Consider the following 26,849-nt stretch of genomic DNA (forward strand, 5'->3'; position numbering starts at 1 on the left):
GAGGACACAGACATCAGAAACACGATGCCGCGGCGCGCGTGACAGTTGGTCTCTCTTTTGGTGGCTTCGCCAAAACACTCCCCGTCCACGCGAGTTCACGCCCGACACTTACGTGCTGTGTGGAGGTTCGCCTTCGCCGTAGCCGTCTCTAGGGGCGCCGAGCGCCACTGGTTCGTCCACAGCCCTCGCTTTGCCACGGTCTAGGGGCTGCGTGACCGCGCCCGAGGAGGTGCCTGCATCTGAAGTGCGCGATGTCAGCCGGTCTTCTCCGTGGTCGCCTCGCCCGTCGAGCCGCTCTTCCAGGCCGTCGGGCGCGATCCCTTTGATCTTGTGGTCACCCCGGAGGCTCGGGCCTTTCTGGAACTCGTGGCGGTTCGCACCCGTCAGGAGGGGCACAATGAGAGAGAAGATAATGGACGGGGCACCCCCGCGCCCGCCGTGCTGCGGGTGAAACGCCATCTGGCGCCCAGACGCCAGGTGAATAATTCCGGACTGCATGGGCTGTCCATCGTCGCCCGCCACAGCTGCCTGACCGTTCGCCCGCGGCCTCGTCTCGTCCTCCTGAGACGCGTTCTGGGCTTCTCCAGGATCTCGACTAACCCCCGACGGGACGGGGGCGCCGCCTTCAGCGATCCACAGATCGAACGGCAAATTGTTGACAAGGGTGAATCTGCTAAACACGTTGATGATTTTAGTCCGGGCAAAGGGTGGCGGCGCACGAGCGACAGTGACGCCTAGCCAGTGCGGCTGGTTTCGGGAGCTCACCGCTGTCGGGCCAGAGGCGGCCGCGTTGCGGTGCAGCAAACCCCAGAAGATACTGCGGCGATCTTCGGTCTTGGGAATCACTGCTTGAGAGACGCGGCCAACAATGTCCACGCGAAAGGGAGGAGACAGTGTCCCCACCGCGAGGGCCGAGGGCATTTGGAGGGCTACGCGTTCCGACTCGGCCGCCTCGTTCACTCTCTCCCTCTTTTCGCCTTCCTGGCCGATCGCACGCCCCTCGCCAGACGGATCTTCACAAACGGGGCTGCAGGGATGAGGGTCTGCTTCGCCCCCTCCGGCGTTTCTCTGGCCCTCGCCCTTCTTCACCGTGCCGCTGCGCTCCTGCCCCGAACCCGCGCGTGCCGGGTCCTTGTTCGTCTGGAGCAGAAACTGAACCACCTTCTCGCCGACGCGTTTGATGCTCGCGTGGAGCCCCTGACTCTCTGTGCCGCTTCCTCCTAGCTGCCAGTCCGAGGCTCCGACGCGCGAGCCAATGCTCTCTACTTGGGCCTCGGCGCAGGCACCCGCGGCCTTGGGGCCACCACGACGTGGAGCCCCACGCGTCGGGCGCTGCAGACTGAGGGGTTCCGCCAAGCCGAGACGAACGGACATCTTGTCTCGCGCGCCATCGCAGCAGAGCACTCTCCAGTCCGTGCTGTCGATTCGCTGAGGCAGCCCGTTGTGTGGCTGCACGACAAGGATCGGTTCCGGGTGCCTGTTCACGACCCAGAAGGGTGCAAAGAGTTTAACGGTCCGCACCGAGGTTTGCCAAACGTAAGTCCTTAAAGCCTCAGAGACGCTGCCCCACGCCACGTGCACCGCCGCACTCACTGGCTGCCCAGAGGCTAGCGGAGCCTGTTCGGCCCATTCGCCGCGAGGCAGAACCGGTGCGCGCGTGGACGCCCTCTTCGCGAGACGTGCAGGGTTCTCCACGTCGATTTCCGCGCCTTCCTCGGCGGGCGGGCGACGCGAGCAAGACTGAGATGGCGCGACCAAGCTCCGCGTAGGGGCTAGGCCGCGTCCACGAGGTGCGAAAGATGCAGAGAGCACTCGACGCAAGGGGCCAGATCGACATACTCCTGCGGCGTCGGATGGCATTCCGCTGTTCTCCGGCCCCGACTCGGAGGCGGAGGACGACGCCGAATACCCTTCCGGAGGGGGCGGCGACGCCCCGTAGGTGCCGTGGCAAGAGACAAGCCGTCCATCCTTGCTTCCAGAACCCGGGGGCAGGCGCAACCTGTCTCGCGGAGTCTGCGCCTCCCCGCGACCTGCAGCGGGTAGAGGGCCCCGCATCATGCGGCGCGACATCGGGTCCGGAACCGGGGGGAGCCCACCGACCGCTGCCGAAGTCTCGACCGAAGTCGCAGCGAGCAGAGCGACAGACCCGCTGGCCGTCTCAGCTGAAATCGTGATCTCCGGCGGCGCCAGGTCTGCCAAGAGGGGGTAGAGAGGATGAGTCGGGAGCACCACGCGACTGTAGCTGTCCACGATTCGGGTCCGCTGCAGGACAATTTTCTCGTCGAGCATGGCCGACCCGGGGCTGAGGCGCGAGTCCAAGGGAAAGGCCTTTGACTCGTAGATATGGCGAAACGGATGCTGAGCACTCTCAACGGAAAACTCGACAGTGAGCGCCGTGCACGCCTCCTCAACTGCAATGTCTTCCCCAGGTTGAATCACCGTCGAGATGAGCGCTGGCCCAGGATCCGTCTTCGACTCCGGAACGACGCTAGGAGGTGCCGGCCCTGGCGACGGCTCCACAACCTGAGGAGTCGCGCACCCTGCGCCGCTCGAGCTCCCAGGAAGACGGCGTTGGTTTTGCGGCTGCGACTGCGTCGAAAGGACCAAGGAGGAGAGAGAATGGAGAAGCCGCGGGGCGCTGACAGCGTCGCCAGCAGTCCCGGGCAGTCCTTGTGCATGCCCCGCAGACCGGGACTGGAACAGCCGCTCCGGCGAATAGGTGTCCATCACCGAGGTCTGCCTACTGAAGTTCCGAAGGGGGTCCACCGAAGCCTGGTGCTGTTGGGCGCTGAACAGAGATAGGGAGGCCAGCGTCTGATAAAGGCGGTTGTGCTGGAGGTGCGAAAGACTGGCTGCGGACGCGGCGCCTTCCGGCTCGATGAGAGAAACCTTGATCGAGTCCAAAAGACGATTACCGACCTGCATGCACACAAGCAAACGGGGTTGAAGATGCGATAACCTAAATATGCACCCCGTCAGGCGAGGAAGGCGGACAGTGCTTCCTAGGTCTCGAAACGCCCAACGGGGCTCGAAGGAACTCTTTCCCTCGTTGAGATAACTCATGCTTTGTCATCAATAACCCCGTAAATATTCGAATCTCTTATGCACATCAAACATCCATTGCAGATCCCAACACTGCCTGCTCCGCTGCGCTTGTGCGTCCACGCAGCACCACCGACTGAGAAAAGGACATGCATGCGTGCCAGAAAGGCGTCTGACCGTCTTCGTCCGCCACGGCAGCAACGCCGCCTCGATCGAGGGATACCCGCCCCCGCACATCTAGCGTTCGTATTTTCCTAGTCTTCCTTTCATCCTCGGGTTCTCCTTTAAACTGTCTCTCAGGTGGCCCGTACCCGAAGCGGCGGCTCGATGCCAATCTCAAAGAACAGGGGGTCTGTCTCGGAGAAGAGGTCGCGGGTTTTTCCATAAACAGTCACGGCCAGAGCTACAGAGCGTCGCCGAGACCCAGCCGACCCTGCGCCGCCGGGAACTGTTTGACCAGTCCCGTCAAGTCGAAGATCCTGGGCCGGCGGGAGACCCGCCCTGTCACTACACAAGAGCGTTGGGAGAGCTGTTGTCGCTGGAGGCCCCTCTCTATCCCCCGTGTCCCTCTCCCCGATTCCGCCGGCGTCACCGGCGCCTGAGGGCAGTCTCCGCCAAGTCCGCATCTCTTGACAGGCTCCCCGGGCCGTGCTTGTCACCGCCGAGGAGACAGTCCTCGCCGTGGAGGGGACTGACAGGCCAAACCTCACGCTTTGCCGAGTGTCCCTGTCGCCGCTCGCCGGCCAGACGAGCGCACCTCGATCTTCTTCACTTCCGACCGGGTGATCGCTGTCAGCTGCGTCTGGAATAGGCGAGACCGTATTCTGCCTGTATAGCGACAACGAGAGAGAAGACCTCTTTGAAGCGACGCGCGACAAAAGCGGCCGTGGCGACCTGGCAAGGTTCAATTCTGTTTCGGCGGTCGCCGGCGCCTCTTCCCCCAGTTGGCCGTGCGCGCCCTGCTCCATCTGTTCCTCCTCGTGGCAGAGGGGCTCCACACTCCGACACGCCACAGGATCTCCCTGGATCGACAGGCTCTTTCTCAGCGAGGAGGATCTCGAGGCCGACCAGGACCCCACGCCATGTGTCGATACCGACCTCGATCGCGACAGTCGTCGGGAGAAGGTACGGCGGCTGAGACGTGGCGGGGGGAGGACCAGCGAGTTCTCGAGCGCCTGATCGCCTTCTTCCGTCCCAGTAGGGTCCTCGGGGACAGATCGCGCCCAACTGAAATGCTTCGCATTCGGCTGGAAGGAGGCGCCGTAGGCATTCGCGTAGCTATTGATCGACAGGTGCTCGACGCCGCGTCTCAACATCCACCAGGCGCCGCCCGCCGACGCGACCGCGCCGCCGTTCCTAGAGTGATAGAGCGGAGAGACACTGGCTCTCGCAGCGGAGGACGCAGCGGCGAGCAGAGGTTCCAGGGAAGGAAGCGAGAGAGGCACCCAACGTTCTGGAAATTCAACTGTGTGTGGAGGCGGATTGTAGGCTGCCACACTGAAACTCGGACACTGGAGGATCCTCTGGAAACACTCGGCGGGCAGCAGCTGCTGCGCACCGAGGGCTGAGGCGAGATCAAACAAATACCGGTACACCTAAGCAGCAGAGACACACAAAACGAGGACCTAGGGAGGCGTGGTCAGGTCGAGAAACGACCCTAGTCAAGAGCGCACGAACGAGCCCTTTATGTTCAGGGATTTTCGACAGGAGACATCGGGGAAAACGAGCTCTCCCCCTGGGTCTTTGAGCGCCTCCACATCTCCTCGCAACGACCCTCTGTGTGTACGCAGCTTTGGGGGTGCATGCATCTCACCACTGCATAGACCCTTAACACAGAACGTCATTGCCAGGTCAGCGAATGCGAATGGCTCTGTTCAGGTGTGGCCGTGCCGCTTCGAAGTGGCCACTGAGCACTCCTGAGTCCGCTGAGTTCCCAGGGAAATCACCGAAAGTCACGCATGCTGTCTTCAGGGCCTCTCCAGTGCCCGGGTGGGCGTCCACTTACCTCTACATTCGTGCTTGCTGTCAACGCGCCACAGCGTCTCGCCTTGCTGAGAGTCTCCAAGGCTCCAGTGCGAATCCCAGACTCTTTCGTTCGTGCCGCTTCGAGTTTCCTTCGAGTCCCCGCGCTCAACTCGAAGCCACGGAATGCTTGTCTTTCCTGGCGGCTCTCTGTCTCGTCGATACTCGCGCCGTGCTCGGGCAAGGCCCCCACAGGGGTCCCCAGACTTCCGCGGCCACAACGGTCGCGTCGCCGTCCCAGGAATGCCACGCCTGAGGAGCAGGAACGGCGGAGGCTCTTCCCGCCGTCGAGGGCGCTGCTCGCGGACGCCCCCCGGGATATGACTTCGCGACAGCCACCGAGATCAACACAAGAACTCGACAGAGGTCTGGAAGACCACGGGCTTCTCGACTGCAGCCGAGTCGGGCCACCGATGCCGATAGCGCCGCAAGCACTTTGAGGGCTCACTTCGCGGGACGAGTCGCTACAGCTGAACGACCCATAAAGTTCCGGATCGCTGGCTGCGTCGTCCGATGATAAAGGGCCCTGGAACGCGCTGGAGTTGTCGGAACCGACCGAACACGCACGCTCACTCTCCAGGGGGCCTCCGGAGGCTGAACGCATGCTGTCGTGTTTGGCAAGGTCCTTGGTGCCACGCTGCCTCGACAGCGTCGCCTCGTCGTGACTGTAAGCGGAGAAAACCATTCGTCGCAGAAAGATCCCCGGCCCGTGCTCCCTGCCGCTTCTCCTCGGGAACGGGAACAGCCCACGTCCGTCTCCTCCGTCTCCAGGCCGCTGGCGAAACCTAACACCAAGTGCGTCTCGGTCGGCCCCCGCCTCGTGGGGGGCGTCCTGGGATCCGCAAGCTTTGAGTCTTGTGTGCCAATCGTGAGGCCAGGCTGAACTGCGCCAGGCCCACCCTCGGGGCCAGAGACTCTCTCCAGCGGCCTCGCGGCGACGCCGGGATAGCTCCACGGATCCGAAAACTCGCATGCCGCTCCAGCCCGGCGTGCCTCTTTCCTGACCTCCGTGGGGTGCCCAGAAGCGTGGGAGACCTCCCAGAATGCCCAGCGGCCCTTTCCACCAACCCCACGGCTCGCTGCCGCGTCGCCCATCGCTCATGACTTCTCGTTCGTCCCCGACAGCACGGAAGTCTTCGCCGTCAACGTCCGGCCCCTGCAGGTACTCAAAGACCGCTTCGGCCTGGAGATTTTGGCGCTGGATCGCATCTTCCAGGAACTGAACCGGAAGCAACAGAAGCGGCTCGACCTCCAAACTGTCCTCCCAACTCAACAGCGACTCCTCCGAGCCTGTACCTGACCCAGGGCTTGATCCGCCGGTGCCGCTGGAGGCTGCTTTACCCTGCTGTCCTGCATCGTCCTCGCAATATCGAGGCGGTTCCGTCCCGTGGTAGCCCTCCCTCCCGCCTTCGTGTCTGTCTCCTTTCGTGGCTTGCGAGAGGGCGGTCGCGCCAACGCCAAAGTAAGGACGGTCGTTCGGCGTTGTTCGCGTCTGTTGCGTCTTAGCGTGGGGGCGAAAAGTCGAGTCCCCCCGATCTTTTTGCACGCCACATGTGTCCTCTCCGTCTTCGCCGTCTGCTTCGCATCCGACGAAGCGCTCACTTTGCCTTCTGACACTGGCGCTGTGCTCAAAATCCGGCAGGCCTGCCGTCTCCGTTCTCTGCATCGGCGACACCCGCGCCGGACGCCCGATCCCCCGCTGATTTTGGGCGCGACGCAGTTCACTGGCGACGAATGCTCGAGGCAGCAGCCAAGACAAGGGCAGATTGAGAAGGCCGCCGTTCGCCTCAAGAACCAACGGGCTTGTGGCTCGGGGGACGGGGGCCTCTTCGTCTCGGCTCGCCGGAGTTGGCGCGAATGCCAAGGAAGCATGCGAACTACTTGAGTTGCCGCATTTGCCTCTTACAGAAGACAGGCAATCTCCAAAACGGCTGGTGGCTGCTAACGAGACGGCCGACGATGGCCCTGAACCTGGATGTGGCAACGGAAGAGATTCCCTTGTTACGACCGGCTCCCCATACGCTTGGAGGGGCGCATCAACCTCTTCTGTCGCTCCTAGCTGTTCCACCCTTTCGTCTCCCACTACCAGGCAAGCGTCCGGCACACTCTCCCCCCTTCCTTGTCTCGTGAGTAGGGGCGAGTGTTTTGGGATAAACGTTGACGTCGTGCAATCGTCTGTTTCACCCACGGGGCCGCCGTGTTCTGTGTCGCCGCTGGCGTGAGAACGGCCAAGGACAGCAGGGGACTGAAACGCATGCCGCGCAAGTCGTGCCGCCTCCATTTGGTCCGCCGACGCTCCGCCGACGCTGTGCTTGGCTTGGAATGGACCGGTAGCGCCTGTTTGAATCTGGCCCCGCTCCGCAAACGTGCAGCCAATTTCTGAGCTCCCTGCGTTGCCGCCGATGTCTCCCGTCACCGAAGCCGTTTCTTGATCGCAACCTCCTTGCGCCGCATCCCCATTGTCTGGCGGGCCCCTGGAAGAGTGCCCGAGCCGCAGTCGGGACCCAGACGCCTGGATGCGATTGGCTGCGCGACTGCGCGAGGAGTGAGGCGGAGCCCGCGGAGAGGCGCTCGAATTTGAAAGCCCTACAAGCGGATGACAGGCGACGGAACCGGCTGGCCAGCTGGGCACTCCCGGAGACGCCCGGTGATCCTCTAGAATGAGATCCACGGTTGGCTCATTCAACGGAAACGACCGAGGACCGACAGCCCGCGCAAGGTGCTCCGAGTCGTATGGAGGAGCGGTCTCAGGAGTCGCCTTGCTTTCCGAAAATGGAGACACCCTGCGAAGCTCCGCACTCGTCTTCGGAGAAGCCCCCCCGGTTCTCGCTGCATTAGACGTCGAGTTCGCGGCCTCCGCAGCCACGCACGCCACGTTCGGGTGTGGCAGAATCTGATCGCAGCGACACATCAAAGAAGACGCACAGAGAAAACCGTGGAACTGAACAGAGGGTTTAGGATCCCTGGCCAAAGGCGCGTGGGGAAGAAGCGCGCTGGGCCGGCAGAGGCCGAATGCAAACGCCGAAGCAGAAGACGAATCAAGGCACGAGTCAACAAAGTGTGAGTGAGCAGGTTGAGCATCTGGCTCTGGGCCGGCCCATGCGGCAGCGCCTCCCACGGCATTGCATGCTCAAACGCACATTTGACTGCAGGCACTTGGAGATGGAACAAGCAGACTCGCACAGGCACAGGCAGGTACCGACATACGCGTGTAGGCAGACAGGCACACAGAAAATCTGGCGGGTATCGACTGCCGGCTGGCCACACGCAGGCACCTAGCACCTCGAATGCAGGGGTCGCCGCAGCGTCTCGCGAATCAACACAGCGTCTGCTCGTACGTCGACACAGAAACACAGCACTCTCCGCGCCAAGGCGAGGCAAGTGGACGGTTTTGGGCTGGCGAATGAAGTGAGAGGCCGCGCTTCCCGTCCGATTCACCACGCCTCCTCCTGGGACTTACGAGCAAGGGGACAGTCGAATGGTTTCGGACGCACACCATTGAGGAGAGATGCAGGTGGAAGGTCTGGAGGTGTGGTAGGAAGACAGTTCGTGCGAGAAGCCGGAGCCGAGAAGTGACAACCTTCGCTGCGCGCCTTCGGGAGTCGCGGGGCCCGAGCCTGGAAGATCGCAGCGACGAGTCTTCGCTCTGTTGTGTGCGAACGTCGCTTGCCTGTCCCGTCAACGTGCCTGTTTTCCTCCCGGCGGCAAGCGAGCCCTGGGCTTCTCCCCAGGCCTCCTCTGGATCTTGGTCTTCCTCGTCCACGCCTTTCTTCGCTCTTCGGCATCGTCCCCGTGCTCCTCCAAACCGGTTCCAGGCACACAGCTCGCGCTCGGTTCCTCCAGCTCCGAGGCGCCCACCGTTGCCCGCCTTCGCGCCACCGCTGTCGACTGTCGCCTCGCCCTGGGGCACGCTGGCATCGCAGGGGGGCCGAGACAGAGGTGCGCGGCCGACCCCAGGAAGCGAGATCGGGAGGTTGCGCACGTCGACATGTGAGGAGTTGAGAACGAAATCGTCCAACTCGAACGTCAAGCCAAGCACGTGCATGCGGACGGAAATCGGGAGCGCATGGCCGTCTTCATCGTGTGGTAGAGCGAGGCTCTCGCCAGAACCCACTTGTTTCCACTCTAGAGCCCACATCCCTTGCTTTGCCCGTCGGCCACGGTCCCTGGACGCCCGGCTCCGATGGGGGACTGGAACGAGAGGCGAGGGGAACAGCGACGCTCCCACGTCGTCTCGCTCTGGTGGCCCCACCGTCGTGTCTCTGGCCAATCTGTGTGCTCGCAGCTGCAGACCAACTTGTTGGTGGATGTCGCCTTCATCGTCTGTGGTCTGATTGAGACACGCCTCGCTCTGGACCAGGTCAAGGCAAGGCCGGACGGCCGATCTCGCAGTGCGAACCTGCGAGCATTTTCTTCTGAACGGCCACCGCTGCGATCCGTCGCTTATCATCGCCGATCCAGAGAGCAGCAGACCAGACGCGGGGAACGCACCCTCTGCGTCTACGTCTTCCTCATCTTCCAGAACGGCTTCCAAGCAGCGAGATCCAGGAGCGTGGAGAGCCCGGGACGCCACATATGGGTACTCTAGATCATGGGGAGGCGCCGCGGAGACGCGCGCTAGGCCTGCATGCGCCTCTGCTTCCTGTTTCAAGCTGAAGCCGTGAGTTGCCCGAGAAACCGGCAACGCGAGATTCGATGGCGGGGCCGGCCCGCCATCCACGGACCTCCACGCCAAAACGCGGACAAGCAGAGGCTGACCGGTCAGGTTCCAGAGTCGCGGAACGGCCTCGTTGCTCCGGTCAGTCTCTCCAACTTCCGCCAGAGCGCCCACGACCGGCGCGGCGTCTTCGCCGTTGGCGGGGCACGTGACGGCTCCCTGAGGAACGAAGTATCGGGTATCGACGGCAGGCTCCAAGGCACTGGCCGTCTTGCGTTGAAGCATCGTCGGGTCGCCACGGACAGGGTCGCGTGGGTGTCTCCACGAAACTTCTTCGCCGCTCTCCGGACGTGTTCTGTCGAGCCGTCTAGCGCTGTCAGCCCCTTCGCTGGCCATGCTCCCAGACCCCCCTGCACTCGCTTCCTGCTCTTCGATCCCGCGCTTCGCCAGAGGCTGTTGCGCGAACCGACTCGGGTCCGTCCCTCCCTGGGTGGCCGCGCCTGACCAGCGCGTCTGACTCCCGCTCGCGTCTGCGTCGGCCAGCTCTCCGGGAGAGACAAACCGCTGGGTTTGTCCGTGCGGCGCAAGCTCAGGAAGCGCCGGCACGAGGGGACGCGAAGGCAGTTGAAGCGTGGGGAGCTTCGTTTGGAAGGCTTGAAGAAAAACATTCTTCACGAGGAAGGACGGCCCCGCGAAAGGCGGCGATTGACCGGTCGGCCCGGCAGCATCCGCGTACAAAGATAACCTGTGCGGGGCCACCAGGTGTTGCAGAGACGCGACGGGAGGCAGCATGTCGGGAAACGCAATGGCGAAATATTTGCCCGCCAGCTGAGCCGGTCCCCACGCCTCGGCGTCGTGAGAGGCGACGGTCGGCGACAAAGCTCCAATTCCATACCGCCGGAAAAGTGCAGATTCCACACGTTTGTTTCCTTCGTGTAGTGCGTCAGCGGTCTCGACGACAGCATCCATAACCAGCGGCGCCACTGTCACATTCAGCCACGTGAGGCGAGCCAGGAAGAGAACTTCCGGCTCGTCTTCTGTGACCCCCTCAGCGGGCTCGTTGCACCCTGCGTCGCGCCTCCCTCGCCGTGGCCCCGTCGGCCTTGATGAGCGCTGACGGGCCGACCCTACCGAGGGGGAAGCTGCGCTCGCTCCCTGCGCAGACTTGTCCAGCTCAGAGGAGGCGCGCTTGAGAGTCCGATGCGTCCGCGCGTCCTGGCGCATGTGCCTTTGCTTCTTTCCGTCATCCGCCGAATGGTGTCCTCGACTGCGGGGGACAGTCTCCTGGAAGCTCACCACAGGGCCGCGTGCGGCTCCGTTTGCCCTCAGACTTCCTCGTCCTTTTGCAGGTTTACCATTTCCACGCACATCTTCCCTCGCTTTTGGTGCCGAGGCCTTCTCCGCGTCGTCTTGGCATGCGACGTCACGGCGAGGTTTCGCTTGGTCCCCAGAAGGAGCAAACGCGAACCCGTCGCTGGAACCAAACGCGTGCTGGCTGGTAACGCCGTGGTCGGCAGCCGTCGCAAAAACCGGGAGACCCTCAGCTGGCCACGTATCGTCCCGGGGCTGCTTTCGCCTTCCGCGCACCTCGACCTCGTCCTGTCGCTGCAGCATGGATCTCCACGTTTGGAGCTCTTCAGTCTCTCCTCGCCCTTGTCTCTCCCAGCCACGAGGCTCTCCTATCTGCCTACTGAGAGAAGACCCGAGCCAGGGCCGCAGAGATTCGCCGGAGCCAGGAGTCGCCACCCCCCCCTCACACTTTTCCATTTCGTTGGGTTCGAGCATGGGGCGCTGGGCTGGCTGGAGAGGAACGTGCGCGGGTCTGTCCATCTTGGCCAACCCGAGAGGCACGCCCCACTCACGAGGCCCCGGTGGCTGTGCAAGCGAAAGAGCAAGTGGAGGCAGAAACGCCGAAGAAGGCGCCGAAGTCGGAAGCAAGGAAGGCGCAAAGCCAGGGCCGACCGAGGACGACGGGACGCCCGGGCAGAGAGGCACAGCGGGCGGAGTTGGCGGCAGTCGCGCGAGAGATGGACGCTGAAGGAAAGCCGAACCAAACACAACGACAATGCGATTGGAATCCCCATGTGACGGCGACTACGCGCGTGGGCATTGTCGGTGCTTTCAAACGCGACACATCCGTGCGGGACACCAAACGGACAGGGACGCTCCCGAGAAACGGGGCCGCCGAGGATCCCACCCCGCGTGAACAGTTTTCTTTTTCCCGTCTTTTTTCTCGTTCACCAGAAGATGCGCAGAAGGAGCGAAAGACCCATCGCAAACCTGCGGCTCGCTCGCGACAAGCCGAGATAGCCAGGACCCGAAACGGGAGAATTCCTCAACGCCACGCAATCACAACGACGCGCGCGACCACAGAGGACTCGATACAGCTATATCTATAGGCAGGCTGACTGGCAAAGAGCCACAGGAAATGCACCAGCACCAGGTGATGCAAGAAACGACAGAAGTGCAGGAGCAAGTCTTATCCGTTTTTCGCGCCTCGCTTTGTCGGAGACGTGTGTCTTTTTTTCTCTCGCGGCTTTCCTCTGTCATGGTTTCAAACCTTACATGGAGGAGGGCGACGTCCCACTTCCAGGGCTCTACCACGCTTTCTTCTGTCGTCATGGATCGATGGATAACGTCGACCGAGACAAGCAGGCAAAGCCGCCCTGTGATGTAGGGCCTCATCCTCCCTAGGGCCTCGACAACCTGCACGGCGTTCTGATCCCCCTCTGCAGGCGCCGATTGGCGGGACTTGCCAAATGTGATGGCCCGTGCGTCTCCGTCGGGGCCCTTGGGCTGTGCTGCTTCCCGTCTGCGTGTCGCGTTGCCTCTTGCGTCGTTTTCCTGCGTCGATGCACCCACCGGCGGTGCCCGCCTTGCGCTTGAATGCGCAGAAACAGTCAACGAAGGGACCGATTCGTCAGAGACCTTTGACGCGCGCACCAGCTCTTCTCTGGCATCTCGCCGTCTGGTTCCCCGGTTCTCTCGTTGAGCCGGTGCAAACAGATCCTTGAAGGCGACTGGGCGATCGCTGTCTTCTCCTCTCGATGCCTCCAGCGCTTTAACTGAGCCTCGCTGTGCGACCCCTGGCCCCTCGTTTTCGCCGGCCTTCTCGTCTCTGCGCCTTCTCTTCGCACGCCGAGATGTCTCTCCGAGAGAGAAGAAGGACCGCAGCCTCGAACGGCCTGTGCGGGTTGTCGAGCCGCGGCGAGAAGCGGCGTTCGTGATGCCTCTCAGCAACTTTCGGCTCTTCTTCGGTTCGCGCGCGTTCTCTGGTAGGCCTGCCTCTGAGGGGGCCCGGGGCTTTGCCGCGGCCGACCCGACCCCACCTGGGCCATTCGTGCAACCCCCCCCTGAGGAATGGCCTCGAACACTTCCGCCAGAGGCGTGGACTGGCGCGCGCCTGCGGTGCATGCCCGCGTGCATGAGCGACCGGCTCAGAGGGGCGTCCGGGGCCTCCCGGCGAGACCCGAAGAGCCAGCGAATTTTGCTCCGCGTTGGGCGCCCCGACCTTCCGTCCGATAACGCGTCATCCGAGCTTCGTCTCGAGTTTTCGGCGTCGCTCCTCGACGTAACACTCGACCCCGAAGACTCCACGCCGCTCTGCCGACGAGGTAAGGGACTCTCGGAATGCACCACGATTTGAGCTGCGCGAGGCGAGACCCGCACGCTCTCCTCAGACCCATCGTCGGGTGACCCGTCGCCTCCCGTCTTCGAGTCTGAGGTCCGGCGCTCGCGGCCGGATTCACGGCTCCGTCTCCGCAGCCCCCCGCCCTGGGTTCCGAGAGCCGGGTTGGAACACGAAGCTGCTGACAAAAAAGACGCATCCGATTTCGAGCATCCGTCCCCTGACAGAGTTAGGGACGGGCTGGGGGCTCGCGGCGCACCCAGGCTCGTGTCGCTCAGCATGGCGAGGTTTCGCGGAGGAACGGAAGAAGGCGGCGAGGCTGCGGACGAGGCTGCGGACGAGGCTGCAAACTCTTTTCCGCATACCCACACGCCGCCGTTAACTCTGAAGGCAAGAAGAGACAAAAGCGGAAACTCTGAAGCGGGCAAAGGGCCGTCGAAAAGACGACAGCGCTCAGAAAACACGGGCGAGGAAGGGCGGTGTCCGTCACGCGTTGGAAAACAACATCGAAAAGAAAACACGAGTGCTGGGTGCGAGTGGAGAACTGCAACTGCATGCAAGGCTTCACCGTTCCCGTCCTGGTACACCACCTTCGCTCGCCCACTTGCAATTGTTCACTCTCTGTTTTTGGCGCGCTACGCTGCCCAGTTTCCCCGTGTTCCGTTCCCGTGTGCACCGCCGTATCTGTCTTCGCCCGACGGCCCGCCGCTTTCCCTTCCCCTGCCTCTACTCTCGGTCCTCTCTGCCTCTGGTTTCCCTTCTTCTGAGTTCGCTGTCCGTTCTCAGCTCCTCTCTCCCTTTCTGGCTTCCGGCTTCTGTCCCGCCCCCTTCGAGCTCCTCTGTGTCTGTCCCTTGAAATCCATCGTTCGATCTCCTTTGATCTAGCCCTTCCTCGTCTGTCGTTCAGGCGTTATCTTCTGGCCTTCCATCTTTCTACGAGAATTGTCGATTCCGCAAATTGCATTTTCGTCACGCACAAGACGCGTTGCATCCTCCACCGGCTCTCCTTGTGGATCTGACGGCAAGTGGTCTTACCTTTTCGCCAGGGTTGCGCTAACGTCTTCGATAGTCACGCGGATCGAAATCACGCGAACGCGAATGCACTCGGCCCTCAAATGCATTTCGACGGTTTCCGCCACTCCACCAAACACCCCCCAAAGGATGTCGAAGACAGAGAGAGACTCCTGGCTTCCTTCGGCGTCTTCCTTCTGCTTTTCACACGCCGGTCTCTGTGAGCCTTCCTCGCGCTCTCGAGGCCACGCGTCTTCCTCTGGTCGCCCGTCATTGTCACGATGTCTTCCCCATGCATCATGGCGGTCCACAGGATACAAATACAACGCGTCCTCATTCCGCTGTGAAACGGCCGGCCAGGCATTGAACACAGCTGATTCGCAATCGCGCCCACCGCGCGACTCCGCACGCCTCCAACTCCAGCGCCCGTCTCCTTGCCCCTGTCTCAGCCGTTTTCGCTTACCCTCTCGCAACTCTGGCCCTTTAAACTCCTGCAGGCTGCAATCCGAGGCAGGGGCCCTCATCGTCTTCCTCATGCCTGCGTTCACGCCATTACCAACATGCACTCGGTCTTCCTGGAGTGTCTCGTCACAGAAGCACGACGTCCCTCCTGGTGCGCTTCTGCTATTCCTGTCGTCGCTACTTGCCTCATTTTGACAAGGAATGCCGTCGCGAAGCACACTGCCTGTGAGGCTTCCAACCGCTCCCGCTTCGTCTCTCTCTTTCGCCTCCCTTTCGGGCGAACCCCTCTGTCTTCGATATTCGTCTTCCAGCCCTGAGTGTCTCCCTCCTCGCGCAACAGGCATCGCTCCACCGTCGCTCTCCTCCCGCTCCGATCTCTGCCTGAGCACGCGCGCCTTCGCACCACCGGGCCTCTCAAGGAAACCCCTGCGGGTCGGCACCGGAAGCGGAGGCGGCGTCTGCGCGCGTCTGCGCTGCTGCGTGAGCTTCGGAGGATGGAAGGCGGACGATGGGAGAGCACACCGAATGCGAAAGAGCCGTTTCGCTCGGAGTTCCTCTCCCGCGGAGGGTTTCCCAGACCGCCTTGGAGATGCGCGGGGACTGCCGGAGGAGTCCTCCGCTTCAGTCCTATGTTCCGTCTCACTTGGAGGCGACAGCGCCAGGCGATCCGGCCTCTTCGTTGCCTCGACCCCAGTGGCGCTTCTCTCCCGCCCGTTGGGCTTCGGCAGCCTAAGAGTCGCAGCGGATCCGCCAGGCTCGCTGACGCGTCTTCCCCCCGCCCTTGCCTGCATCGCGGCGAGCCCCCTCTCTATCTCGTGAGCCGACCTCGATCGCCTCAGGGAGGTGGGCAGAGACAGAGCGCTGTGCAGGAGAGCGTGCGCCGCTCGCCGCGTGGTCTGGCCACGAGCAGACGCCGAAAGAAAATGAGAGAAGGGAGAAGAGGCGACGCTGTTCGGGCGGCCTCCGCCATGCACGGGCGAAGACGGCGCTGACGCGGGGCGGGGCGGGAGTGGCACATGTCTGGGAGACTGAAACATTGCGCCGACGCCGACCTCCGACGCGCTATCTGTCTCCGCGCCCGTGTCGCGCCTTTGCGAGCCCCGACGCTGGCAAATCATGGCTGACGCGGAAGACAGCGAGAGAGAAGAAGTGGACATCGGGGTATTCCCAGAGCAGTGCGAGCACGTGGACAGGGAGGCAGAATCGGCGCTGGAGTCATCTGTCAGCGAGTCGGATCTGCAGGGCTTGCCGGCCTCTTGGCCGTCTTCCATGCAATCGAAAGGCTTACTCGCATGTTCGACAAAGCCCATGAGAAGTACTCCAAGAACAGAGAGATGGGCGACTTCATCGCCTGAAACAGATACCTGCAAAGGGAAAAAACAACGGAAACAAACACAGCACAACGCGATCAGTCGCCACACCTGGTTCGCGGAAAGGACCCAGTTCCCCAAAAGGGCTGAAGAAAAAGCATACAGCACATCTGGTCCTGCCGGTCGGTGACTTTTCTCTCCGGTAGCTTTGTGACGCGCTCACGAGGTCTCCATGCCGCTTGCAGGCGGGGATCCACCGACTACTCCCACGCACTTTCATATAACTGTATGCATGTGAAGAAGCAAGTGTTTGTCTCGCAGCGTCGGCAACGGTTCCTTGAGATGGCGCTGCGGGTCTGCACTGTCTACGCGTCGCGTGACCCGCACGCGTTCGTTAGTAGTCGATGCCGTTTGTATGGGGCGTGAGAAGGCAAAACCGAATCCAAACATCTGGTCTGTCGCAGCTTGATGCAAAGCTACCTCGCTGTTGATCTCGCTCCACAAACCGAAAAACCAGCCTACGACTACCGTGTTCGTCTTCCGTTGCTCCTCGAACGCTGAGGGGGAGATACCCCCTCAGCGTCTCTTCCGCTTTGCCTCCCATCTCTGTGAAACGACCTTACCGACACAGGATCGACGTCGACTTCCACGCAGAGAGACACCTGGTCCTCGCTGTTTCTCTCGCCTGACGCACACTGGCGGATTCGCCTCTCTTGTCCGTCGTGTGGCTCGTCAGCGTCTCGCCTTTCCGTCCGTTGTTCTCGACCGTCGCACGTCTGCAGCGGCCACTCCCGCCAGGCCTGTCTCCCTTGTGGCGACGAAGGCGAGACCCATGAGTGTCGCCGCCTCCCCGCGTCGGCTTCCGACCCGGAGACCTCATTCCGCGACGCTTCCTGCGCCTCAGGCGCGTCCTCGCTGTCATCGCCACTCGAGACGTCCGTCCACCGGTCGAGAATGCCTCTTTGCCCGCCTCGCGGCAACTCGGTCGCAGCCTGGTTGCCGCCAGCCGAGTCGAGTCTCGGGGCTTGGGTGAGTTCTGTGGCAGCGCCCCCGATGCGATTCACCTCCCTTCTCTCCATTCTTGCTCCACGCCGTCCGAGCCGCTGCGAGGGACTCCGGCTCGGCCCCAGGGCCTTGCCAACGCCAGGCACATCTGCCTCGGCCACACAAGCCCCGCTGCTGTCGTGGGAGAGAGCTGAAGATCTTCGGAGTTCGTTTGCCTCCGCGATGCTGGCGAGTGGGTTTTCTGACAACAGCGGCGTCTTCGCGGGACCATCTCGGAAGTAGGCTGAGTGTCGCAACTGTGGGGGTCGTGACTGGTCCGCGGGGGACGCCCATTGGAGGGGAACGGGCATGGAGATTTCAAGCCTCCGATTTTGAAGGAGGCGAGCCCCCACACGGATGGTGAAACCGTCCACAAGCACTCTTCGCGAAGCCGTCTTTAACCACGACAAATCGTGGACTTGAGTCGTATAGCAAAGAAACGACCCTGCAGCTGCCGCCTCATCTCGCGGTATCCGTAGCGGACCGCCGACCAGATGGCTGCCAGCGCTTTCCTCGCCACCCAGGGAGAAGATGGAGTCCCGCGGCTGTCCGCGCAGACTCCGTTCCGCTGCCTTCTTCGTCTGGGCGCCTCGCGGATCAACACAGACCCGACACGCACCCGTCCTACGTGCCGCTACCTTCTCGCCGCCCCATCCCTCGTGCAATCTTCTTGTCTCCCAGGCTGGCCACCCCGCTTCTGCCGATCTCTGCCTGAGGCATGCACTGATCATAGGTGCTTCTCTTCCGCGTTTCCACCCTCGTGACGCGGGGCTCTTGCCAACTCCCGGATAAACTGTACGGTGTCGCCTTCGGCCCGCGAGTGTGCCGATGTCGCCCAAGTGGTGCGCTTGCGAGCGGCGAAAAGGCTTCGGCGACCGGGCCGCCACAGACCTTCGCACCGCCGCGCGAGACGGGACCGACGGGAGGCCGCACGGCGACGTAGGACTCGAAGAATACGCTGAGGCAGTCGACCGAGCAGGAGACAGGAACATGACACTGGTGTGCACCAAAGAGACGCGCAACGCTTGACGATCGATTCCCCCATTGCCTGTCTCCTCTGCCTCGCTGCGTTCAGCCTGGTCGCTTTCGTCGAGGCACTGGGCACCCCTCAGGTGGTTTTGAGTTCTCGGAAACACCGTCTGGCCTTTCCCCGTCGGCAACTGCTCCCTATTTTCTCTGCCTCCCGTACTCGCTCCGCCCCGAGCTTTCTGGCGCGGGGCCGAGACCCGTGATGTTGGGCAAAGCGCTTGTCTGGACGTGGACAGTCCTCCGCAGCGCGGCGACAGAGGGCGGCGGCAGCTGTCCTTGTCGTCCTTGTCGATCTTGTCAGCGGTTCCAGATGTCTGTTGGAAGGACGCATGCAATCCAAACGCGACGAGCAACGAAGGCGACGCGAGTCCACCTCGTCTCTGCGCCGGGACATGCCCAGAGGAAGCGCGAAGGCGGTCCTCCCCTCTCCGTCCTCTCCCACCGAAGCGTCGCGCTCCCGGATATCGAAAAAAAGGCGCCAGCAGCGTCGGCCATCCCATCAGCAGCTCCGCAGGGCGGTGGGATGCTCCATCCGTTGGACTTGTCGATCCGCCGAGCCCTCTGGTACGGCTGGTGTCTAGGTCGTAAGTGTCCCACACATGCGGCGCGTCGCCACGCCCAGCTCTGTGGAGATGCGGCGCCCAGACGCTCTGCCAGACACGCCCGGAGGCGCCTCCAGCGTCGTCCAGAACGCGAGCGCTCTCCGCAAGCTCCTTCGACCCTAGCCTCGACTGTGAAAGGTAGAAGGGTGCTCGATTTGAAGGCGTGTACTTGGCAGCTGCTTCTGCAAAGCCGCGCTGCAACCGCAGTCCCCCGTCTCCGCAGTCGGCTCGAGTGTCCTGTCCCTCTTGTCTCGCGTCGGGCCCAAGTGCAGAACCGAGGCCCTCGGGTCCGCCTGGAAGCCCGCTGGAGCTTCGGCGCGCGGAGCTGCCGGCGTCCGTTCCCACGCCTTCTGAATTCCGCTGGAATCTGCCCAGCTGGCCGCTGGAGCGAGGGGCCGACGCTGCCTCTCCCGTCCCGGCCTCGGTCTGGAGTCTGTGCATCTTCGGTACGGCCGAGGACGAGTGACCGCGCTGGGTGGAAGGCCGGGGAGAGAGCGCGGTGTCTGACGAGCAACGAAGAGCGAGACCGCGACTCTCTGCGTGGCCGACACTCGCCGCTGCTGTAGGCGCAGGCGGCTGCAAACCGAGTCTGCGTTGCTCGGCAGTTGCAGTCTCTTTCGAGCGAGACGGCTGCCGGTGACCCTCAAAGCGACGGTCTGCAGAGAGCGATTGGTGGGACAGTGGCGCGGCACTTCTGGCGTGTCGCGCCCGAGAACCCACACCGATAACGGAAGACGAGGAAGCCGATGGTCCTCGCCGTTTCTCCGAGGGCAGCCCCCAAGAGTACGTTGGTCTCCTGGGAAGGCGTGGCGGAGAGGCACACAGAGATGCGGCGGCCGAGCCCACAACTCGGGGCTGGAGAAGACAGAGGGTTCGCGAGTCACCGGGCGCAACGCCGGGAGCCAGCGCGGGATAGGGCGACGCAGCCAAACAGGGCAGAACGCACTCCACATGCAGAAGCGAAACCTGCACGGTCAACGCCCCCCAGACAGACGCGGGGCCGCCGGAAGCGGGCGCAAGCGTCTCGTCGCCTTCTGGCCCAGCTAGGGCTCCCATCGGGGAGTTGCCGGCCAGAGACGGAGCGCGATCGGGGGACCAGGCCGCGTCAAAAAGTGGCGGACGACTGGAGGTCGTCTGCAGCTCCCCAAGTTCGTCATTATGGAGACGCCGCTCGCTGCACGCCACCTGTGTCTCGCCTGCAACTCGCTGGTCAACCGGAAGGCCCGCGTCTCGACGGCGCTGCTTCATGCGGCTTGGGGAGTCACTGTCGCCGCGAAGGAGGCCAGCTGAGAGCCGCGAGCTCGGCGCCGCCCGAGAGGGCGGTTCAGAAGGAGGAGTGCAGTGGACGCGTGCGGAGCGAGCAGCCGAGCGTGGCGAGGCGTCATGCGAAGGGGTGGCACAGCTTGGCGGGAGCGGCGACCGAAGTCGACAAGGAGAGGCCGCGTGCGGATCCACACGAAACTCCGAGGAGTACGTCGAGGGCAGAGGCGACGGCAGGGACGGGCTGGCCAACGGGCTCAGCGGGGACGGGCTGGCCAACGGGCTCAGCGGGGACGGGCTGGCCAACGGGCTCAGCGGGGACGGTGGCTCGGGCTCCACCGGTATCATGGCCTCAGAGACGGAAGCGAGGAGACGGCGGCTGCAGTCTGATCCACCGCAAACAGCACACCAGAGCAAACTCCAAACATATCCAGGGACCCTGCTTATAAGGCAGCCGGCCGACGACGAGGCACGGGCGACAGCTCCACGTTGTCTCTCTTTCTTCCCCTTGCCTCCCGCCACCGTCGTGTGTCTTCGAGACGATGCCGACGGGAAACCTTCCCAAGCCCATCTCTCTCGTCAAGCAAACCTCATTTTGCAACAACGGCAAAAAGACGCTCCCCCACCCCCAACGACGTTCCCCGGTTCATTATGTGGATGCTTCCTTTCGGTTCCTTGTCCCCGTTTTCCTCGACGTTCAAGGCCTACAGTTTCCATCTATTGTTCGTTTTCCTTGTGTGCCTTCGTCCTTGTCCTCTCTGCGCGCCGTCCTCCTCGAGGAACCTCGCAGTATGCCCCGTCTCTTCTACCTTTGCCTCTTCCCGATGTGTCTCTTCTTATCGCCACCCCATCTTCACAAACCCACGCTGCCTGAACCGTTCGGTAGCCTCGTCCGTTCACGAAGGCCTCGTCCCTCTGCTCCCTTCTCGCCTCTTGTCCCCTCTTTCTCTTCGTCACCGCAACACGTCTCGTGTCTCCTTGAGCCCTTTCTGACTTACCAACGATATCCGCAGCGGCTTCCCAGTCCATGAGGAGCCTGTAGGGTTGGAGAACGAGTTTTACCGATTGCTTTAAAGATCTAAAGCAGACCTCGCCGTCGAGCTGGAAGTCCGCTTTACTTTCCTCGCGTACGTCTCGTCCGCTGTTCTCTCGGGGCCGCACCACAGGTGGACGGAACCCTTTGAAGTGGTCCCCGAAAAAGCGGTGTTGGTGCGAACACTCGACGAGCCTGCTGCCGTCCCCAGTTGCTGCCCTGGGCCGTTCAAATTCTTCCCGCCAGTCGATCGAGCTGCATGCGGGTCCCGTCCTCATTTCCTTCTTTCTGCCAAACAAACGGGAAGAAAAGGAGCGCCTCATGCATGCGTCGCGAGTCTCTGTTTGTCGGACGGAATATTGGTCTCGAATTGACGGGGGTCGGTCTAACTTGTATTCTCTATAGGCATCGCGATCGATCCAGTCCGACAACGGCCCGTCGCTCCGGACCTCATCAAGCAGGCGTGCAGCTTGACCAGCAGGCAGGACCCATCGAAGCCCAGAAACTGCGTCGACAACCACCGCCTCGTCTTGATCTTCTTGATTCTCCCACCTGGTGATCCTCTCCCATCCAGCCAATTCGTCTCTCTCTGTCGGGTCTGCTGTGCGAACCGCTACGCCGGTGCCGAGAGCCTCGAGAAGACAGTCCCGCTCTGGCCGGTCGACGCCTAGGGGAAGGCGCAAGCTCTGCGAGTCGACATAAGCGTCGGCGAAACGCGGTAGCGGGGGTGGGAAAACACGGCGCCAGTACACGCCGCAACCTGAGGCAAGGTTCGGAAAGACCTCAGGCGCCCCTCTGGCGCTGCTGCAGACGACCGGCGGCGCTCCTCTTTTCCGTGCGTCGAACGCCGGTGAGCTGTCCGCTGGGGTGGCCAGGGCCGACAGAGCAGAGGCAAATGTGGCTTTCATTGCCTCCGTCGATGCCACCCGACACCGGTCCGCGATGTCTTGCTTGGCTGCGTCCTTTCGTCTCTGCAACTCCATTTCTCTCCTCGCCCACTTCTCGTCTTCATCGTCCCCACTCAACCGCTTCAGGCACCCCAGCACTGCAGGCAGTGGTCCCAAGCCTAGCTCTGGAAACGGAAAAACGTGAAGGAGTCCCCACTCTCGCACATCCGCCGAAGCCAAGAGAGAACCCATACACGAGCGGCATGTTGCAGGATCCGAAAGGGCCTCTTCGCTGTCTTCTCTGGAGTCGTCACAAGGCGTCGAGTCGGGGCTGCCGGGCGAAGCGGCGGGCACCGATCTTGGGGGCGGAAGAAACGGCACGAGCGCTCCCCAAGGCGAAACCATAAGCGACGGAGGAGGCAGAAGCAGGAGCGAGGGCGCAACCTTGTTCTCTCGGCGGATCCCATGCAGCAAAAAGGCTGTTTGGCGTCTCCACCAAGGCTCCGTCGAGGTGTTGCTCCACGCGATTTCCCTCGTTTCCTGTTCTCGCGATCTCGGGTTTGCGCGGCTTCGCACTTGATGCATTCCCCCGTCGAGCCTGTCAGTCGCTTCCCCTAGCTCTCGACTGCGCGTTCTGCCCCTGTTGCCCGTCGCTCCAGGAAGCGCATCCGCTTCTGCGTAAGCGTCTCGCCCCTCTGGCTCTTTCTGCTGGTCTAAAGCGAAACTCCCCGAGAGGCCACTGCCGAAGCCGTTTCTGGTTCTCATCCGTCTCCAGCCGCCCGCAGGCGTTCGCGAACCTCGCCCGTCGCCGTCAAGTGTGGCGTCTGAAACAGAGAAATCTGTGCTTCCGTCGGTCGCTCTGGCGCGCATGCAGCAGGAGGGTCTGCGCCGCTCTCCACGGCGGCTCAGTCCACCTCCGCTGACGAGAGAAGCCGAAGCGCGCAGCTGGCTTTCACTCCTCTGCCTCCGTCGGTCGTGGGTCTTCACATCTTCTCGTTCCGCGCGGCGTGGCCCCTCTGCCTTCGACGCATCCGCATGCGACGTCGAACGCGCCGTCTGCGTGCTTTGAGGAACGACAACAGACAGTGTACCAGCTGAACAGCGGTAGATACACCGAGTCGACCCTGGCACCACAGTCTCTCCTCGCGGCTTTCCTGCACTCTCGTCTTCTCCTAAAAAGGTGCCTCCTGACCACGCTGTCGCACGCACAGCAACGACCGACACTCCTACACAGAGCTGTTTCGATTCGCCGGGAAAACAGTGCGCGGGGCTGCTTTTGAGTCTCTTGCCTTGCGCCTCCCCTCGGTGGCCGCCAGCGGTTCCACAGCACGCGCAGCACTTGGGGAGGAGAGCGGGAAAACGTTCGTCGCCCTCGTCCCCACTGAGCAGCGACCGACCGTCAGCGCGGCGGGGGCCGCACGAGTCCAGGTCTGCAGGGTCAGGCCAGCGACCGCAGCCGTCCTCGAAAGAGCGCAGGCGCTCTGCCCCAGTCAACGACCTGGCCGCTGCATCTAGGAATGGAGAGGCCTCCACCAAACGGTCATCGGAGACCGAGAAAGGAAACTGGAGTTGGGCAATCCCCTCTGCTATCCGATCCGCTCCTTCCTCAGTGCTGCACCACGCCGACGGACAGAGCAACTCATACTCCGTCCCCCCGAGGCCATCCCACCAGGCGCCAGGGCCGTCGCCAGTTGCCGGCAGCATAAAAGAAGGGCGCATTGCCTCTTCATTGAGATAGTCCTGAGGAGCGGGCGGCAAGGCCGGGACTAACGCAAATCGTTTTGCGTCCTCCGCCTGAGGCAACGAAGCCAGACTCATCTCGTTCGAGTTCGGGGAACTGCCTCCTCGAAGCCTCGGTGTACGCCCCCCGTCACTTATCATCGGACGCATCCTCCTCCCGGTGGGTTCCCCGCTGCATCTGGGATGTTCCGAGTGGGTGCCTCGAGCGCGGGGGCGCCTGCCGCGGGGCGTGGAGATGAGTTGTCTCTTCGCAGTCGACGCGCGGCCCTTTGGGCTCCACAGCACGAGAATCGTCAGGCGTGAAAGCTCCACCAGCACCTCGGCGTTCACCAGACCCCGTGACGACGCAGACGCGTTTTCCTGGACACCGGTAAGCTTTGCGGAAGGCTCTTCTTGCTCCGCCGGGTGTTCTCCAACGCTCGCGAACAGAGAACCACTGGAAGACTCCGCATTCGCGCTCTCGTTACTTGTCGACGAAGGACCAGAAGAGTTGTTTGAGCCCTTCTGGTCGTGGACTCCAGCGAAGGTCGCCTCGTCGTCACTGGCCGCGTGTTTCCTTCGTCGCCGCAACAGGCGATTTCTTCGTCTCCCTTTCCAGCACTTGTATTCTTCTCCAGACTGCACTTCGCGATTTAACAACTCCACCAGACTCCTGACTCCCTTCTCGCCTGTTCTTCTGGCCGGCTGGCGGTGGAGGGCGCCTTCTCCTCCCTCGCTGCCGTCCGTCTCTGAACAGCTTTCGGTCGTCCCTGACCGCGCCAGCAGCCTCCTTCTTGAACTCTCGGCAGGCGCCCCTCCTCCGTCACTGGTGGACACACCACGGGTCATCGGGGGGGCAGACGGCGAGGATACCACTGCGTTTTGCAACAGTCGAGGCTCTCGTGGAAACGTCTGTCTCCATTCACCACTGTCCCTGCCAGTCCGCGTCTCTAAATGTGTCGTCCCCGCCTCCTCGAGAAGCCGCGTCTCCTCTGGGTTTGACGGCCCCCACAGAGCCGGGCACTGTTGTCCAGCAGGCGTGGCTCTTTGGCGCTCTCGCCGGGAGAAGAGGGACAAGAGGCGGCGTCGAGAGGCACTCCGAATCGTCTTTTCAGCGGCCTCGCCCGCTTTTCGGCTTCTCGCGAATGCGCCGCCTCGAGACGCAAGCGCAAGGCCGGTCTCGTGGCCGGGATAAGAAGACTCGTCTCCTTCCTGCATACCGCGGTGCGTGGCCGAAACGTGGCCTCGGTCGGGAGACAGAGATGCCGATGCGGGGACACGCCTCCTGTTCTTCGACGCATCCGATTCGGCTGCCGTAAAGAACCGTTTGAGGCTTTCGATCTTGCCCAGCTTCTGGGCGTTCGGCTCAGGCACCGGAGGCCGTCCTCTGTCAAGGCGAGGAGAAGCGCCGGGCGCCGACACCTGCCAGTGCTTCCCCGCGTTTTGTTTCTGTCGAAGCAGCGAACGATGCACCCGGAGGGACAGGCGGTGAAAGAAAGATGAACTCTCTGCGTTTCTCCGGTCCACAGAAGGACGGAGCCCAGCGCGGTGCGCGTTCGCTTCGTTGACTGCGTTGACCCCCGTGGCCGCGCCCCGGTCTGGTCTCTGCGGCGTGGATACGCGGCCGTGGTCCGGATCGCCGACCGGCCGGAGCTCGTGTCTCCCCGACCGATGGAGAGTCCCCGCCTCCATCAATCGCTTGAGCTCGGACTGGATGTCCCCGCCAGTGTGGGAATGCTGATCCAAAGAAAAGCTGGAAAAGGGCCGACGCGGTGGCGGCACTCTACCCAACGCCGATGCCCCGCGCACCTCAGACGGGCACACGGCTTGGCCTTCCCACGGCGGGGGAAGCACAAGGGGAAAACTTTTTTGGATAGGCCGCCGAGGCGGCAAAGATGCAGACGAAGTAGGAAATCGAAAGGTAGCGGAGGAAACGCCTTCCAAGGAGCAGGACGTCGAGGGCCCGGACGAGCCGGGGCGACGGCAAGCGCTGCGGGAAGGCGAGGGACACTGACCCGCCTTGTCCTGGCACTGTGGCGGTCCCCTAGATAGGTAGTGTCTCGCCACAGAAAGGCGACCGGTGGCGCCACTCGCGTCACCACTCTGCTCATTCGCTCCAGCACCTGTGCGGAGCGCGGAAGGGGACAAAGGGACTCCAGATAAGCGATGAACATTGACAGGATGAGACGAAGAATAACAGAAACGGTCGCTTCCACGTCTCTCCCTCAGCTCTCGGGGGGATGCGCCTCGTGTGGCCTGTGGAACGCGACCGTCTGGGACATCTACGGGCGCCGCAGTCTCCCACCTTGCAAGCTGCGGGGGCGGGAGCGACGGGACGACTGAGGGGGAAGTCGGCGACGCAGTCGGAGACTGGAAGGCTTCCACACAGTCCCGGACCAGCGCCGATAGGCGCCGAACGTCGTCGTCGGAAACCTCTACAAACAGACCACTGACGCTGTCGTCTTGCACGAGAAGTCTCAACTTGGGGAGGCGCAGGGCGTCCATCCGGTGCGTGCCCATGTGGCAAACGTCGCCACATACTCGTAGGGCAACAGGGTGAACTAGATACGTCCCGAATCGATTTTCTCCTGCGTCGTCCCCCTCTTCGTTTCCACTCCCGTCACTCCCGTCATCTTCGCTGTCCAAAACCTTCCCTGCCCAGGGGCCCTCACTCTCATGTCCCCGGCAACCACTCGACGGGAAACCGTCATTCGCCGTCTCTTCTTTTGCCCCCCAGCGCCGGGATTCCGGCTGCCACAGGCGGCGGTGCGCGTCTCCGTTGAGTCTCCCAGTCGCCTCCCTGTCTCCTCCCCAACTCGTTCTTCCCCTGTGATCGCTTTCCGTCTCGCTCCTGGAAGAGCCGGGCCGTCCTGCGCATTCAGGTGCCAGTTGGTGTGCGCTTTCCACACTGCATGCGGAAAGACTGCCGGTGCCCAGTCCTTGCTTTCTCCCTGTGTCCCAGCCTCTTTCACCATTTCGACCTTCCCTTTCTTCTGCCTGTGTCTTTGCAGGAGCGGCGTCTCGTCGCCGACAGAGAGCCACGGTCGCGGACCGCAGACAGAGACAAGTGCGGGATGCTTGAAGGCAGCAAACAGGGCAGGCACACTGCGTTATGTGTTGAAGAAAAGCCTGGCAACTGTGGA

General features: G+C 62.7%; 1 protein-coding gene across 1 annotated transcript in view; it reads right to left on the minus strand.

Moving 5' to 3' along the window:
- The window catches only part of NCLIV_056900 (AGAP005082-PA, related), a gene marked incomplete at both ends in the record, with an annotated part of 45,504 nt that overhangs the window by 9,204 nt on the left and 9,451 nt on the right, over positions 1-26,849 (minus strand). The window contains 8 exons of the mRNA XM_003885245.1: positions 113-2,919; positions 3,354-4,637; positions 5,048-7,957; positions 8,525-11,755; positions 12,287-13,733; positions 14,385-16,186; positions 16,756-20,453; positions 21,066-26,576. Of these exons, the coding sequence (XP_003885294.1) occupies positions 113-2,919; positions 3,354-4,637; positions 5,048-7,957; positions 8,525-11,755; positions 12,287-13,733; positions 14,385-16,186; positions 16,756-20,453; positions 21,066-26,576 (22,690 nt within the window). The remainder of the gene's footprint in view (positions 1-112; positions 2,920-3,353; positions 4,638-5,047; positions 7,958-8,524; positions 11,756-12,286; positions 13,734-14,384; positions 16,187-16,755; positions 20,454-21,065; positions 26,577-26,849) is intronic.

This window comes from Neospora caninum, chromosome XI, assembly GCF_000208865.1.
Source record: "Neospora caninum Liverpool complete genome, chromosome XI".
In the NCBI taxonomy this organism is placed as follows: domain Eukaryota; phylum Apicomplexa; class Conoidasida; order Eucoccidiorida; family Sarcocystidae; genus Neospora; species Neospora caninum.